This window comes from Canariomyces notabilis, assembly GCF_033297395.1.
Source record: "Canariomyces notabilis strain CBS 508.74 unplaced genomic scaffold N656scaffold_14, whole genome shotgun sequence".
In the NCBI taxonomy this organism is placed as follows: Eukaryota; Fungi; Ascomycota; class Sordariomycetes; order Sordariales; family Chaetomiaceae; genus Canariomyces; species Canariomyces notabilis.
Window position 1 is genome coordinate 686937 of NW_027041836.1, and position 16097 is coordinate 703033.

The window sequence follows — 16097 nt, forward strand, 5'->3', positions numbered from 1 at the left end:
TCGTAATATGTGTCCTGCTGCCGAGGGGGGAGTGTCTGATGGCTGAAGGGGCTCCCGTCCGTTCAACAGCGCAACTTACCGCTGCACAGGCTCAACACGCACCTTTGCATGAGAACACAAGCGGAACTCATTAAGTTCCTACAATCACCTACCTGTCGCCGGCGTCACCACACTCACACCCATCCGAGACCGGTACAAGTACGACGGCCAATCGCGACTGCCTCCCGGTCCGGCACCCTGCTGCCGAGCAATCACAGCTGATACCCGGCCGTGAGCAGCAGCCGCCAGCACGTACAGCGTCTGTCAGGACATCAGATACCTGCCCCAATCCATACCTGCCTCACCTTAGTCACCCGTCCTGTTATTCGGCTCCCCCATCCTCGGCAATAACGGCATCAAAGGCGACGATTGCGCCGGTCCGACACGCCCACACAAGCGGCGTCGTGCCCTCCTCCTCCAGCTCCTCCTCTTCCGCCGTCGGTGTCGTCGCTTTAGCAAGCAGCAGCCGCTGCATCCGAACCCCCCACGCGCCAGACACGGTCTCGGCGGTGACAGCCAAGCTGCGGATTGCCTTCGACGGTGTGTACAGCGGCGCGCCGCGCGCAACGAGCTCCCGAATCAGCGGGACGGCGGACGCCCATTTGGAACCATCATCATCCTGCCCGCCGGCGGCGGGATCCCAGTTAAAGTTACCCCGCGGGCGATGCGATGCCAGCGCATGCAGTGCCGTCCAGCCCTCGTCTGTCACTACATCGGCCCTGGCGCCTCGCTGCAGCAGGAGGCTGGCCAGGCTGCACGCTTCGGCAAGGGCCTTTGGTGGGGTGGGCATCAGCGCGCAGAGCAGGGGCGTCCAGCCGTTGGTGTTGGCCGCGTCGACGGGAACGCCGCGGTCGAGCAGGAACTCGGCAATGTCCTGCTTCCCGCCGTCTGCGGCGTAGTGCAGGAGCGATTCGCGGTGGTGTGTCTGTAGGCGGAGGGCGGCGTCGGCATCCGCGCAGCGGGCGAGGCACAGCTGGAGCTTCTCGAGGGAGCTGCTGTCGTAGGCGGCGGCATGGAGCGGCGTCGCCCCGTCCTGGTCTGGGATCTCGGGAGAGGCGCCGTGGTCCAGGAGGAGCCGGAGGGCTTCTATAGAAGATGAGAAGCCGAACGTTGCTTGAAGTGGCGTGAGGCCTTTTGCATTCTGGATGTTGGGATTCGCTCCCTTCTCAAGCAGCGCCTTGAGGGCGCTAATCCGATCCGCCAACGAGGCTGCGATGCAGAGTAGCGGCCGTTCCAGGTAGGTTGCGTCTGGATTCCCGCCGGCATCGACAAGTCGACACACGAGGTGGTGCGCTCGGGCGTTGTATGACTGGGGTGTGTCGTCCTCATCCGTTCCAGGTGGTATATAATGGGTAGACCCTGGGCCGGAGTAGACGCACCGGCCCAATGCCTTCTGGATGTCGTCCACCTCGTAACCGACCTTGGCGAGTAAAACTGTGACGACGTTGTCGTTCCATTCCGCCGCGGCATCAAGGAGCGCCCGCCGCTTCTCGTCCACTAACCAGCCATCCCACATGTCGAGAAAGTCGGCCACCAGGTCTGCCTGACCATATTGTGCAGCCACGATGAGGCACGTGAGCTCGCTTCTCCTGCGCAGCGAGGGGAGGAAGCGGCCGTCAGGCCCGACGAGTCGCCAAAACAGACGAGCCATCTCGCGCCGACCGTACTGCGAAGCCGCCAAGATGGGAGTGTGATACGGTTCGTGTCCGTTCACCACCGTAGGGGGCACCCCGGGATCCAGCATCATGCGGACAGCGGTCTCGTCTCCCATGTAGATGGCGTGGTGCAATGCAAGGCCGATCGAGCCATGGTCCTCGTCAATGGTGGGACTCCAGAGTGGCAGGAGCCCCGCCAGATATTCTCTGTTGCCGTGCTTGAGGTACGTGTGTACCAAATCGTTGAAGTTGGGTCCCATGGTTTCATGTCGATGCAGAGGTGCGTCTCGCCCGGCGAGCGTGTACACAGTACATAGTACGTGGAACCCTGCCTTCACCTCGACAGCATTGTCGTCTTGGGATAGAGCTGACACTGGTAACTGGCAGTGGATACCGGAAAGGTATCGCAGGTGTTGGAAGTGCAACGTTATGCCGCTGAGCTAAAATCTTGGGTGCCCACGAATTCTTAGGTAGTGGACTGGTTGCACTTCAGAAGTTCAGCTCCCGGTACCTACCATTATGCGTAGGGTTATGAACCAGCGTCAGTAATGAACCAGCCCCACAGGCAATTGCAGACAGACCAATAGAGGCCGTCGCCAAGGCTTGGCTGCCGGCTGTCTGTGGCTATCCTGTGGCGCTGGTTCATTACTGACGCTGGCTCATAACCCTACGCATAATGGTATTTCTACCGGTAACCGCAGGTCACAAGCCGCATGTAGATAAGATAAGCTAAGGTCCTGTAGCCCGCAAGTGCCCCACCATGGTCACACGAATTTCCAAACCAGGCCAGGGCACCCCACTCTCAATTCCTCAACACCACATTTCACATCTACACTTCTCTCTCTATTAATTCTTCAGCCTCATCACTGGTTTTTCTGTCAAATGGTAGCTGCCACTCGTTGTTTCACCAGAGCAGTGTGTGGCCGGCGAGCAAGGTATCTTCCCTCTTAGTATGATATCGCCGATATCTCATCAGTGTCGGCGATGGTCCCGGGTCCAGCCCGCCTGCTTTCACCCTCTTTTTATATCTTCGGCCTCGGAAGGTGGAAATTAGTGCAATACCGTACAGCCTCTCCTATCGCTTTAAGTGAACCTTGCGGATGCATTCCTCGGAAGCATACGGCGCCAAGTTCAAGTTGTATTCAGCCGCTGAGGGGACGGCATTTGCCTCGGCCATCTTAGATGCCATTTCCCCGCAGAGCAGTGCCTGCCAGATCCTAGCGCACACCGGAATTCGATCACGGCAACATGATCGACAAGGGATGTGGAGCAAATGTTGGCTGATCATCAGCATTTTCGTTTAAGGTATGTACATACATCTGCGCCCTGTCAAGAGGTATTTAAGTCGGGCTTCAGACCAGCGTAGGTGCTCTGAGACCTTTCAATGGTCTCTTCAATCTGGCCACAACCTGTTTCCCTTCGAGTTCGTATCATTTGCTCTTTCGAATTCTCACTCAACAAGTATAACCCTGTCCGAGTCGTCGAGATGTCCTCCCTCTACAACTTCTGCATGACACTGCTATGTCTCTCGGCCTGTGCCACATCGGTCCTCGCATCGCCCCAGATCCCTGCAGCTCCGGGCTTGACATACCTCTACTCGCTCAACTGCACGTTAGGCCCGTCCATCCAGGTCGGCGGCGGTCCGCATGGCACTCGTGTCGTGATTCCCATCATTGGCGGAACTTTTTCAGGGCCGCAACTGTCCGGTACTAATTACGGCCTCCCTACCTTGTTCCGCTAGCTCACAGAGAATACCATGCTAAGACGCCCCTTAACTTACAGGCAAGGTGCTCAACCTCGGGGCTGACTGGGGTCTGGTCGACAAGAACGGAACTTTTTCGGCCGACACTCGGTACCAGCTGCAGACCGACGACGGAGCGCACATCTTCATCCGCACGTCTGGGCCGGCGCAGCCAGACGGGCACTTGCACTTGCGCATGGTTTTCGAGACGGGCAGCGCCAAGTACTACTGGCTCAACAACATTGTCGCTGTTGGTGTCCTGACGTCGAGAAACGGCTATGTCTTGATCGACGGCTGGCAGCTGGAAAGTCCAAAGAAGTAAAAGTAAGGGCAAGTCGTCAAGTCAAGTCAAATAAGTATCCGTCGGTGCCAGAGAGCCCAGTGTCAGAGCGACATTCTACATGTAATTGCTAGAAGAGCCGTCATTCTTAAAGCTGTCATGATACAAATGATCACAACGGGCAGACCACATCGAAGTCGAGTTCACTACAGGCCTGGGGGTCGGTAGTAATGGCCCGTGAGGAATACGAAGACCCAGCCAACGGGTACCGCACATATATTATTGACGGACTCTCACCAGTCACACTTACTGACATTAACACAACGCTGCCGACAATCATCACCTCTCTTCATTACAACTAAGTAAGGTATACCTCGTATACTACATCACATTACTGGGGGTTATACCATTGCCACCCTCTTCTTACACCTCCCATTCCCCACGCCGCCAACCGCGTCAGGCTCGTTCAAAAAGCTCGTCCCGTTCCTGGCGCCCAGGGTATCCCGCCCGACGAGGAAGCTCTCGGGTGGGCCAAGATAGCTGGCCCTGACGCCACCCAGGTCGAGCAAAATCTTCTGCACCACCACACCCGGCATGAGGGCCCAGACCCGCAGCGTGTAGGCACCCTCGCGCGGCACGGCGAAGCTCGTCGTCGTGTAGCCGCCGCGGAGGCCCCAGACGTTGTCGGCCACGGCGGTGCCCCAGCCCGCTGGCATGTTGGAGCCGACGGTGGCGCCGACTGGGCGCACCGATTTGACCGGTACGTCAGCAGCGTTGCCGCCTTGCGGGGCCAGCGAGACGGCGTACTCGAGCGGGTCGTAGTCGCCCAGGTAGTTGAGCGCGGGCGAGATGAGCAGCGTGACGTTGGCGGCCGAGTGGTTGCTGAAGAGGTATAGGTTGTACTCGAGCGCCGGCGCAGTTTGCGGCGTCTGCTTCTCCGTGTTGAGCGGCACCAACCCGACGCCACTCCCTGTGCGGCCGTAGTGGGCGAATTTGTGGTACGTTACATTGTTGTTCAGCGACGAGTTCTGGGCCGGGGGCAGGATGGACTGGTAATGCGCCCCCGAAATGGAAACGTGCCCGTCCGACTCGACAAAGCCGGCCGTGAAGTTTGCGGGGACGGCGCGTTTGATGACGGGCACTTGGACGCGCGGCAGTGGGAAGCCGTAGCGGTCCATTCCGCGGCACGGTGTGGTAACGTTGATGTTGACAGTGGTAGAATAAGGGGCATCGGGGACGGCGGACCAGTCGATCGAGATGTAGACGCGAGTGTCCCCGGCTGAGGGCCCCACGGTGCCGGTATACTGCGAGAGCTTGACAAACGGCTGCCAGGGGGAGGCGGTCCATTCGCACTCCTTGGTGCCGCGCGAAAACACGTCAAAGTACCGGGTTACGGGTCCGTATGGGTCCATGGGCGGGACCGCGAGGGTGCTGCCACTGTTGGGATGATACTTGTCGTCACCTTGCACGGTGGCGTTGGAGCCCTCGACGCCAACGCCGACCTCGCCGGCAAGCGAGACAAAGTCGGTCTGGACATGGACCATAGCTGGAAGGGTGTTGCGCATGGGCTGTTGCCAGTAGCCGTCGTAGCCAAGGTGAGTCTCTGCAAGGAGTCAGTCCTCTGGGTGAAGACGGAAAGGAGAGTGAGCTCTTACGGTCCATAAAGTGCTTCCACTTGCCGTCCAGCATGGCATCCCACCTCCGTGTGAGGTTCGCGTCGGCCGATGAGTATGCCAGCACCTCCTGAATCACCCGGTTGGCCGCGTTCCGCTTCTGGCCGGAGTACAGCATGTTTCGCGCACCACCAATGTAGATCTTGTGCACAATCTCTCCGGCCAGGGCAGGGTGCAGGACGGTCTGGAAGAAGGTCGGCTGGCTCTCGGCGGGAAGCTTGTCGTGGATGGCCTGAGCCTGCGCCGCCAGCTCAGCCCACTGCTGCAGGATAGCATCTGCCTCGTTGTAGTTGATGACGGAGTAGATGTGCGGCTCGACCAGCTCAAACCTGCGCCGTCCGGCGTACATGCCGTACTTCATCATGACATCGGCGATTTCGGCCGCGTGGGCAGGACCAAACTCACGCGCAGCGTAGGCCTGAGCCCATTCAAACGTGCTGTCGACGCCCCATCGCTTTGCGTCGTATGCCATGTCAAAGAAGTGGTTGATGGGGATCTCGAGCGCCTTCATGTCGCCAACATTGACAATCCAGATCCTGTCGACGCCGCGCGCGTACCCCATGTGCATCTGCTCGGCCGTCTTCGTGAGCTGAACCGTGTTGATCCACTTGTAGTTGCGCGGATCCCCAACGTAGTCGAAGTGCATGTAAAGACCCGCTCCGCCTGCCCGCTGTGTCTCGTTCAGCAGCGGCAGTCTGCGGACGTTGCCGGCGTTGTCGTCGGCCCAGAGCAGGGTCACGTCGTCTGGTACTTGCAAACCAGCGAACAGGTACGTCATAACCTCCTTGTAGAGACACCAAGTCTGCGGAATGGTTGTAACATCATCCACTTCGAGTCCTTCGGCCATTATATCCCGCTGGTTCTTGACCAATACGGTAAGCATTTCCACGATGTGCTCAACGCCGAGACCTTCAATGGCAGTGTCACCGGTTCCACGCATCCCAACCGTCCAGAGACTATTGCGAGCGTACGGCTTTGCACGCTGAACTCCATACCGGAAGTACTCGTCAATGGTCTTGTTGTTGAGGTTGTAAGCCCAGGGCCCCTGGTAAAACTTGCCGAACTCGTTTTGAGCACGCATCAAAGGTTCCGTGTGTGACGTGCCGAGGACGATCTCGAAGGCGTCCGCATAAGGCTGATTGCCCGGGTCATCAACTTCGAACATGGTTGCCCAGAGGGCTGGCCACAGGTAGTTGGCGCGCAGCCGCAGAAGGACCTCGAAGATGAGGCCGTAGAAGGCCGGTCCGTATCCCGGGCCATACGGGGTATCTTGCCAGCGGCTTGCAACCCAGTTGGTCAACGCCGGTTGCTCGTCGTTGAGGAAGAAGCCGCGGTATTTGACGGATGGCGGCCCCTGGACCTTCTTCGTGGTTGTCACAAAGAGGTTCTTGCTCTGCTTGGGAGGAGTATCGGCCCAAAAGTACCATGGACTGACACCGATCTGCTCGCTGATGTCGTATATGCCGTAAATAGTACCGCGTGGGTCGCTCCCGGCAATGACCAGGGCCTTGGAGCATCCCGGCACTGGGTTCTCGACAACCTGGCTGGTGAAAGATTCCCACTTGCCTTCAACCTCGGACACGTCGATGGCCTTGGAGGAGATGAGGCTGTCAATGACGGTCGAATGTCCAATGGTTCCGGCAATGATGACAATATCTGAGGGAGAGGGATCCGAGTAGGCCGGGCCGGTGAAGTTGGCAATTCCACTGGTGCTGAACTGCCGTATATCAGCCGTAGCACCGGCGAAGACAGACCAGGAAACTTACATGGGTGTTGTTCATGTTGTTTACCGGTCTGTACTGGTAGATGGCGGGCTCCGAACCAGCCTCGCCATTGCTAAGGGTGTAGTTTGTGCCCGTGACTCGCCCAAAGTCGAGGGCAAGATCACCAGCGGCACGAATGACGCCCCAGTAGTCATTGCTCGAGACTAGGATCTGGCCCTTGGACACAGGCCCGCCAGCAATCTGCAGGGCGGCGCCGGTGCCGTTCAGTGAGATGATGCGCTCCTGGCCCAAGGCGGCGACCACCGAACTGAAGGCGAGCCAGAGGGCTCCCTTCAAGCCCATGGTCAGCATCTCGTTGTCGTTACGCAACAGCAGTTGCGAACAGGCAAGGCTAGAACAACGATAGAACTGGCGAAGTCAAAGCAGAGGGTATGCGACGGTGATGCACACCAGGGCTTGTAATATATCCAGCTCCCCGGGTATGCAAGGCACCATGACAGAAATGGTGGGTAAATAAATTAACCAGGAACGACGGCATCATCGGAAGTCGTATTGGGTCCTCCGGAGGGCCCATCATCATGAATGCCTCCAACCAGAGTTTAGCATCCCGAGGGGAAATTCCGCAGAGTTGGATCATGACCATCGAGCGAATGGGTAGCCGGGCTGTCGGGTAAAAGGATGGACGTTGCTTGGAGGCGACACCAAGATACCATCCTCACTTACCTAAGGGATTGTACCTCTGTGTGAGTTGCTGTCGACAATTCACGGTACCGACGAGTATGCTGGGCGCCATGAGTTAACTCATGGCGGTCCACCCGCAGCTCCAATTCCTGGCGAGACACCAAGGCAAGAGCTGCCCAGCTACATTCCATTGCCCTCGGAGGAGGAAAGCCCGCTTCTTCATTTCATCTTATTGGATTGACAGACGAAGCATGCTCGCCATGGACAGACCCACGTGTGAACCTGGTCTTTGGAGTTTCCATGCCATTGTTCGGAGTTCAAAATTGGCTTCAGTGGTAGCCAAGCCGTGAGAATCCCCTTCCCGGCTAAACTCCAACGTCACCCAAATTCCACTCTGCTCCGCTTCCCCGCATCGCTTCCGCCCTGCGCCTTCTCCACCTCCAATTCTTGGCTATTAGGTACCGCATATACTCGGTGAACACACAATTACGCTTTAGGCTTAGCCTCATCTTCTACTGGAACCCCATTCAACGACAGCCAACCAAAGTCCGCCGATATCCATTTTTGACCCTCGTTGTCGAATTGAAACCCAGGCCCAGGAGAGAATTTTTGGCAGTCCCGATGCCGCTAGCTGGGATAGGGTTAGCGTAAATGTGTGTTCACCGAGTATATGCGGTATTGTACATACCAGTGCCGGTAACTTCCGACCATACACTTCTACGGTAGTCACACCGTAACGGTAGCTGTTTCCGCCGCTGGATGTCGCTGCTCATATCCGCTGCTCACTGGCGGTGAGTATCGAACTGGGATCGATCATATCAGTTTAAGCAGTCTAGATAGCATTAAGGTAGTTAGTTGTCCACTGCATCGTGGTGGAGGGCGACGTCGAGGCTTCTTATCACCAACACAACATCCATGGATGACAAGTCGTTGCTGTCGATATTCCTTCCGGCTGCTGGGAATCCCCATGGCCAAACAGACAATTCCAGGTCAGTCTGGGCAAACACCTCACAGGCCATCGCATGTAGTCTGTCAATCTCGCTCGCTAGCCCTGTTACGCACCTGTAGGGAGGCTTACTCGTCGTCATGACGTGGTATGCATTTCCTGTCTTCGGAAGTATACAGGCTGCAGGGCATATTGTAGAACTCCTGGAAGCCGCCCAAGCCACCCAGTGCCAACCAACTCGTACAAACACAGACAAAGGCGCAACCAACCCAGAACCTCCCATCGCGCCAAGTCAGCAGGCGATCGCGATGTCCAGCCCGGTCGCGCAGTCAGATTCTCTCGCCTCAGCCAAACCAGCAACCATTGTCACCAACAAACGCCAGCCTCAAGCCCCCACCGATTCACCCACAAACCGGTACCTGGGCAACAAAGCCATCTTCTCCTCGGGACTGACCTCGGTATCGCCATAGACCATGCGCATTCCCTTCTTGCCCTTCTCGGCGCCGGTCGTGGCGTCGCCTTTCGCAGGCCCAGCCCCAGCACCGGGTGCAACAGCGGCAGGCCTGATCCCAGCCTCAGCCATCCTTATGAGCTGATCGATGTCGTCGCCGCCACTACCGCCTTGTCCTTGTCTTGCTGCGTTCGCCACCAACTCGTCCACCGTCGATGCACCGGGGCCATAGCCCGCGGCCGCACCAGCGCCGTTGTTGAAGTAGTATGGAGGCGGCTGCGGCAGGCCGGCGCCGACGCCGCCGCTGGGAGGATGGGTGGGAAGATTGAATGGGGCCGCGCCGCCCGGGGGAGGAGACGGTCCTGGCGGGTAGGTTGTTGCTGGAGAGTAGGTCGGCGCGCCTGCGTAGGGCGGCGGCGGCGCACCGGGGTAGGGGAAGCCGGCGCCGGGTTGCGGAGGAGGGAAGGGTGAGGCCTATTTGGAGGAAACGATGATTAGAGTTTGACTGGGAGCTGGTGGCGCAGGTGGGGAAATGGGCTGGACTTACGCCTTGCGCTGGGCTCGGGCCATCAACTGGCGCGGCGACGGGCGTGCCACCGTTTGCGGCGGCTGCTTTCTGGGCAGCGACCTTTGCGCGGTGTTCGGCCAGACGCTTCTTCAGCTCCTCGGGCGTCTCCATCTTGATCTTCTTTGCGGGTCCTTGGCCGCCTGATTGGCCCCGCGGCGGGTTGCCGGTGGCGGCTTGCCTTTCGGCTTGGGCAGTGTAGAAGTTTTGAATGATGCGCTGGTTGTGCTGCTGCACAATGTCCTCGGGAACACCTTCCATGCCGAAGATCTCAATGTCTAGGCCTTGCCGGTTTGGCAGCGCATTCTCGACGCTTGTGAGGTTTTCTTTGTGGACTTGGTTCATGTGGACAGAGAGACCTGCGGGTGAAATGGTTAGCGATAGCCACCTCGGCGACGACATCACCGCGCATACCTCCAGCCGTGTTTAGTCGCTTTCCACAGCGCTCGCATTTGAAGTGTTTTGCTTTTTGATGGGAAATAAGGAGCTTCAAATCTTCAAAATCTCGCTCGCCTGCGATCCAGTCAGTACAAGTTGTGCCGCTAGACAAAAGATGTACGCACAGTAATAGCACCAAGGTCGAGCCAAGAGCTCCTCGACGTCAGGATGGCCACGTTTTTTCTTGCCCATCTTGGCCGCTGCTGAAGAGTTTTATGTTTATTACGGTGATTGATGGGTTGATGCGACTGACGCGATTGACTCGCGTTAGGAGGAGTGGTGACGAGATAACCGTTCGCAATCGATGAGATCTTATGATGCTGGAGTCTGGAATGGTCCTGGAAGGAGTGCCCTCACCAAAAAGTTCAGCCTCCTCTAGGTAACGCCGCGCCGCGCCGCGCAGCTACGGTGAAGGGACTGGACGCGACGCCACAGTGCGCTAACCAATCTTGGCCTAGCGGCCAGCACCCCACGTCTGATCTGATTCCTATCAGATCTTGAGTTGTTCACAACTTTCACAGCTTCATGAACTTGGTACCTAACTTGCATTGTCATGGTATTCCAACAACTCAGATCACACATTGAGCTGGCTAACAGTTGTCTGCTGTCTTGCAGACTCATATGGCATTAACTTCAGCGGCTGCACGATTCTCATCCACTTTATGCTCTTAGTGTCCCAATCATGCACATCCACAATCCCCCACAGACTTCAACTAACTATCTAAGAGTTCATAGGAATTCTATTACAACGACACGCGGCCCAGTTCAAGGGGTCTCTCAGTGGACATTGCCAGTTGCATCAGATTCGAGATTCATATGATACTATGTGGACAGGGTAAGGTAGGTAACCCGCAAGGCGCCATCTACTTTACAAAGCCCCCTCCTCCTTCAGCCAACTCTCCACCGCCGCCCTCAGATCCTCATAGGGCACCTTGATCAGCTCATTTGCACTGTCCTCCTTCTTCAGCTCGTTCCCTGCGCCATCCGCATTGTTGTGCGCCCGCAAAAAGTCGACAAATGCCCGAAAATCGCCCGCAGCAAGCTTCTCTTCGCCCGCCTTTTGCAGGTCACCCGACTTCTGATGGGTAACGGGGAACTTCTGCCCGACAAGCTCCTCCACAATCGCAATGAGCTCGTTCTGCGAGAGGTTGAATGACGCCGTGCTGAGATACTTGTTCGCAGTCTCTTCCGGATGCTTCAGAATCCCGGCGACGGCCTTGCCGATATGTGCCAGCGTGCTGGCCTGGAACTTCTCGTTACCAGAGTCGACGACGGTGGCCTTCTTCTCCTTGAGGTTGATGATTCCTAGGCCTGAAAACTTGAGTCCCTATCGCCTGGGCATCAGTCGTCGACCTGGCAGTGAAAAGAAAGCGCGCCCATGCTCACCCAGTCAAAGAACAACCCGGTAGAGAGCCCGGTCCACGTGAAGTCCGGGTGGCTCTTGGCTACCTCCTGCAGATAATCCACAACGGCGATCTTGCCCGCCAGGATCTTGCCAATCGACGTGCCGCGCACTTTGCGGGTGTTGATGCCAAACTCGGACGGGATGAATCGCTTGACTCCTGCCGCCACAGCGGCATCGACTGCAATTCTTTGGCCGGGCACGCCCAGGGTGCCGACCACCGAGACCACGGCATCCTGGCCGTCGAAAGCCGATTTGAGTGAATCGAAGGAGTTGAAGTCCACCTTTTTGACCGCAAGGCCGTCTGGGAACTTGGGTGTGGAGTTTGTGGACGCCTCCCGTGTGACACCCGTAACTGTGAAGCCGGCGGAGACCAGCTCGTTGACGATGGAGGGACCCAAGTTACCAGTACCCTACAATCCATGGGCCATGGTTAGCTGCTCTGGATCATGATTATCCTGAGGTTGGTAGGTATTTGTCAGGTAGTCATCCATACCCCAAGGACGGCAACTTTTGAAATCGACACCATCTTGATCTCTACAAAATGCAGTTTATGTGATATGGCTGCTGTAAGTATCAACTGGAAAGAACGAAAACAATCAAGTATCGAAACTGCTAGTGTCAAGAAACCAAACCATGGTTCAGTCAATGACGTGGAGAAAGGCGGGTAGGAGGCTATTATATATGGCGTGCCACTCAGCCTATGTTGCAACGGTCTCGTAGAATTGCGGCATGCTTGCGGCATCCGGCGGGCCCGTGTTGGCCCCGTGGAAGAACTTATCAGACGTCGACATTCCCCGCGTGTGGGGTGAGCATGTCCGATGTGGTGACATTGCCCAAAGCAAGTTTCGGCAGATAGGGCAGGAGGAACTATCGGGTGAATGTTATGTGTAACATGATTTTTACGCCTCGCAGCGCCTTGTCCATCTACGCTGCTTCAAGCGCTGCTCTTCTATTAAAACATCTGGTATCTAATGTAACTAGACGCCTGTAAAAGGAGGACAGGAAGCAATTCGAAGGTGGAAAACAAAGGGAAGATGCGCCCTGATTCCGCTTCCATGGAACAATCTTCTAGGCACAAGCCTCTGCATTGGAGAAGGGCTTCCTCCTATGATCAGGTTAATCCGGGCTTATCGTCCCTTAGCACATACGACACCCCTTAAACATCCATGCGCCGAGCACCATGGAACTGTGAGGGCAGCTTGCCTTCATCGCTGGCACGTGCTTCCAACGCTTGGAACGCTGTCATGTCCCAAACTCCCTTGCCTTCCGGGCCAATATCCTGATATTATTGACCAGCCCTTCCACCAAATCAAGGTATTGATGCGGCTGGCTCTCCCTCGCTCGTCGGCCCTGGTCAATCAGTGCCACCGGATCTACCTCAACCTCGAGTTCATGCTCCTTTTCTTGACGCTGGGTGTTCTAGAGGATTCGTTAGCAACCGTGCCAGCGGAGGCAGTGCCTATGACACCGAAAACAAGTGGTAAGAAGAAGCGCTTACCCCTGGCCCGGCCACATTTTGTGTGACCTGGGTGAGGTCAATCTGGTAGCACCCGTGGCGGTAACTCAGCCGATCCTTGACCCTTTGCCTGCCTGCTCCTGCTCCGGCGCCTCCGCTGGTACCCGACAACCTCTCCAACTCCTCGACGGAGCCGTCCCAATCCATTTCCAGGTTCACGCTGATCCTGCAGTCCAGCGGCTGGTCCGGAAAATGCAAGCTCACGTCGGCCACACGCGCCTTGATGATCTTGGCGAGCACTTTGTTCGTCTTCTGGTCGTATGTAACCCTGACTCGTGCCCCGTGGCCCCGCGTCGCGATGGGCTTGGCGACGCACACCGGCAGCTCGCGGTCGCGGACCGCCGGGGGCAGGTCAAAAAATCTGTCGATTTCGTGGCGATGTAGGTAGTCAATTGGCAGCCGCGGCCGGGGCAGTGCAGCGTTGGCCTTGTTGTTGGGGTGAGTTTGTTGGACTTGCAGGTTGAGGAACTCGTTAAAGGACTTGTGCTGAATCTGCAAGAGCGGGGAGGAGAGGTATGGTTAGTGAAAATAGGGTGATAACGGTTCAACGGGAGAAGTTGCTTACCTCGGTCATGCTGCTCCGAAACCCAAGCCAATTCCCGCCATCATTAATCACGCACTCGGTGAGCACGGGAAGATTGAGCCGCTGGTTCGTGTCTTTGCTTATGAGCGTGCCAAGTTTGGCTTCAATCTCGAACTTGACGCCGCGCCCTTGAATCTCATTTATGTCAGGGTTGAGAATTATGTATTGAAACAAAAAATCAGCGATGGCTTTTGTAAAGCCTTCCTGTGGAACCGAATTGGTGATGCTGGCCTCCCATGGTCCCAACGGTCCCCACGGGTTCGCCGTCTCTGGGAGGACGTTGGGGCCCGGAGTTTGTGGAGCCATGGAGCGCTTCTCCTCCGGCGACTGGTGTCGACTTAGTGGTTGCTGTTCTGGACGGCCTGCTTGGCGATCCGGTTTGCCATTAACTTGAGGTCCAGAGTGTGGAAGCGGCCGCGCCAGGACATAATTAGGGTGGGTAGGAACTCGGTCTCTAAGAGACTGCGCCCATGGCGGGACTGTCCGATAGACTTTTCTTTTTTTCTGAGCCTTTATCGGCATGTGTGGACGTGGCACAGGACCACCGGCATCGGCATGACCCGCTCGACCATGGGAGTCTTCGAATGGGGCCGGCCGCGTATCCCGCCTCTCTAATTCTTCCGGTTGTAGTTCCCTGTCCTCCAGCTTCCGCTTCGCTGGTGTAGCAGCACGGTCTCGTTTGGCGTCGTGCTCAATCGATGCAGTCATCGCCGTGTGGTGGGCTTGGCTGTGGCGAGCCTCGAGTTCGGTAGCCGAAGTGCTGGGTCGGCCAGAGGTGCTTGGTAGGCTGGGCACGCGGGTCTTCGGACTGACGCTAACGCTGCGTTCTCTGTCACTCTGTGGCTGCTGACCCCTATGAGGTTCTTGACTCTGTGGGTCATAGACGCCCTGCGTGATGGAATGCCTAGGGAGCGCAGGCGGTGGAGGCGGCAGCGCCGGAGATGCCTGGGGCACAGGATGAAAGACGTTACCCGGCAGACGTTGCTGGTACGGGCTTGGTGGCTGCCCGTAGCCTACGACCTGTGCTGGGCGCGCTGACAGCGGGACAGCTGCCCCGGGGGTCGGCGGCTGGGACGATTGGCGCTGTTGCTGGTCTACTTGGGGTAGAGGACGCGGCGTCGCCACGGGGCTTCCCTGGGTGAAAGGAGCCCCGTACTGCGCGTGTTGGCTGTGTGCGGATGTCGGTGTGGGCGTCGACTGCGCGGACTGGGACCTGTGTAGGTAGGGTTGTGTGGCCCCCGGGGTCGCAATGGGGGGAGTTTGAGGTATGCGCGGTCCCTGCATATACGGAGCAGTGGCCGGGGGTCCTGTCATAACCGCAGGGCCCGGGGGCTGTGGATAGCTGTCTCGATGATAGGCGGGTGCCGGCGGGAACTGGTGTCGTTGCACAGGGCTCGTCGGGGTTTGCTGCGTAGGGAAAGGGTAGCCGCCCGCAGAGCTAATTGACGGAGTCGGAGTCTGTCGAAATGGGGAGGGCACGGGGCCAGCGCCAACACTGGGCGATCGCAGGTCGTTGGGAGGGAACTGCTGGAGTGGTGGAGGCTGGTTAGGGTAGGGACCCGGGGCAGCTGCTGGAAACGGAGGGGGAGATGCGAACACGGCGGGCACGTGTTGCGATTCGTACTCCTGTGAGATGTGACGGCTGGGAGAGGGTTGGGTTTGGGCGAAATCGCGAAACGACTGTTGTGGGTTTGTTTGCACTGGAGTCGATGGGAGTGCGGCTTGCGAATGTGCTTGCTGCTGCTGTGCTAGTGGTTGCCCCGGCGGTTGCGGCAGCTTGGTCCGCGGCGCGGTTGGGCCGCTGTCGTTTAACATGCCCCGGAGATCCATGTTGAACCTGCTTGCTCTCGCCGACCTAGCTTGTCTGATGTGCTTTGCTTGCCGTCTTACTTTCCCCACGCGACCGCGCTTTCACACGCACACTGGCTTCGTAGTGATTCGCCTGTTGCAAATCATCGGATCCCATTCACATGGCCCGGTCTGGAAACGCGTGTGAGTGCGGGACTCGTGGTCGCAAATCGCGTGGATTGGTCTTTGTATTTGTGAAATTTCTCGTCGGTGCGGCAAACAGCGTCACATCATCGTGTCGAGTGTTCGGTCGGCAGGAAGCAGCAGCAACGAGCAAATCGAGTCGCCACAGACCTCTCCCATACCACTCCGCGCCTAGCCGACAGCAAGCAAACAAAAGAAAGAGAGGATGAAAAGACAAAGCAAGCTCAAAGCATAGAATAGACCTCGATGCAGCTACTGCACACGCGACAGCACTGTCATAGCTTGTCGCAAACGGGGTGATGGGCGGAGCTAAAAAGACTGATGTGTGCGCAACGCAACTTCCCAATGTGCAGCGGATTCTGCTTGGGGCTCCGCGTACTGCATGTGAGGGCTTGGCTGCTTCCTCTG

General features: G+C 57.5%; 6 protein-coding genes across 6 annotated transcripts; 1 reads left to right on the forward strand and 5 right to left on the reverse strand.

Annotated features, from left to right (window-relative positions):
• Positions 1-361: 361 nt before the first annotated feature.
• On the reverse strand, positions 362-1954 carry N656DRAFT_769349 (ankyrin; the record flags this gene model as incomplete). The annotated part of the gene is made up of 1 exon (XM_064813697.1): positions 362-1954. The coding sequence occupies one exon, from the start codon at positions 1952-1954 to the stop codon at positions 362-364; it is 1593 nt and encodes a 530-aa protein (XP_064669306.1).
• Positions 1955-3204: 1250 nt separating this feature from the next.
• Positions 3205-3757, forward strand: N656DRAFT_711383 (uncharacterized protein; the record flags this gene model as incomplete). The annotated part of the gene is made up of 2 exons (XM_064811744.1): positions 3205-3400; positions 3477-3757. 2 exons carry the CDS (start codon positions 3205-3207, stop codon positions 3755-3757), a joined length of 477 nt encoding a protein of 158 aa, XP_064669307.1.
• Positions 3758-4116: 359 nt separating this feature from the next.
• On the reverse strand, positions 4117-7463 carry N656DRAFT_769351 (glycoside hydrolase family 115 protein; the record flags this gene model as incomplete). Its single annotated transcript, XM_064813698.1, has 3 exons — positions 4117-5318; positions 5371-7105; positions 7155-7463. 3 exons carry the CDS (start codon positions 7461-7463, stop codon positions 4117-4119), a joined length of 3246 nt encoding a protein of 1081 aa, XP_064669308.1.
• A 1293-nt stretch (positions 7464-8756) lies between these two features.
• On the reverse strand, positions 8757-10543 carry N656DRAFT_780477 (uncharacterized protein). The gene is made up of 4 exons (XM_064815384.1): positions 10319-10543; positions 10170-10268; positions 9738-10114; positions 8757-9664 (listed from the first exon to the last, which is right to left on the reverse strand). Exons 1-4 carry the CDS (start codon positions 10383-10385, stop codon positions 9125-9127), a joined length of 1083 nt encoding a protein of 360 aa, XP_064669309.1. The 5' UTR covers positions 10386-10543; the 3' UTR covers positions 8757-9124.
• Positions 10544-11061: 518 nt separating this feature from the next.
• Positions 11062-12124, reverse strand: N656DRAFT_790344 (NAD(P)-binding protein; the record flags this gene model as incomplete). Its single annotated transcript, XM_064816880.1, has 3 exons — positions 11062-11520; positions 11580-12008; positions 12092-12124. 3 exons carry the CDS (start codon positions 12122-12124, stop codon positions 11062-11064), a joined length of 921 nt encoding a protein of 306 aa, XP_064669310.1.
• A 716-nt stretch (positions 12125-12840) lies between these two features.
• Positions 12841-15527, reverse strand: N656DRAFT_711369 (mRNA triphosphatase CET1; the record flags this gene model as incomplete). Its single annotated transcript, XM_064811743.1, has 3 exons — positions 12841-13017; positions 13097-13606; positions 13680-15527. The coding sequence occupies 3 exons, from the start codon at positions 15525-15527 to the stop codon at positions 12841-12843; spliced, it is 2535 nt and encodes an 844-aa protein (XP_064669311.1).
• Between the last annotated feature and the right edge of the window lie 570 nt (positions 15528-16097).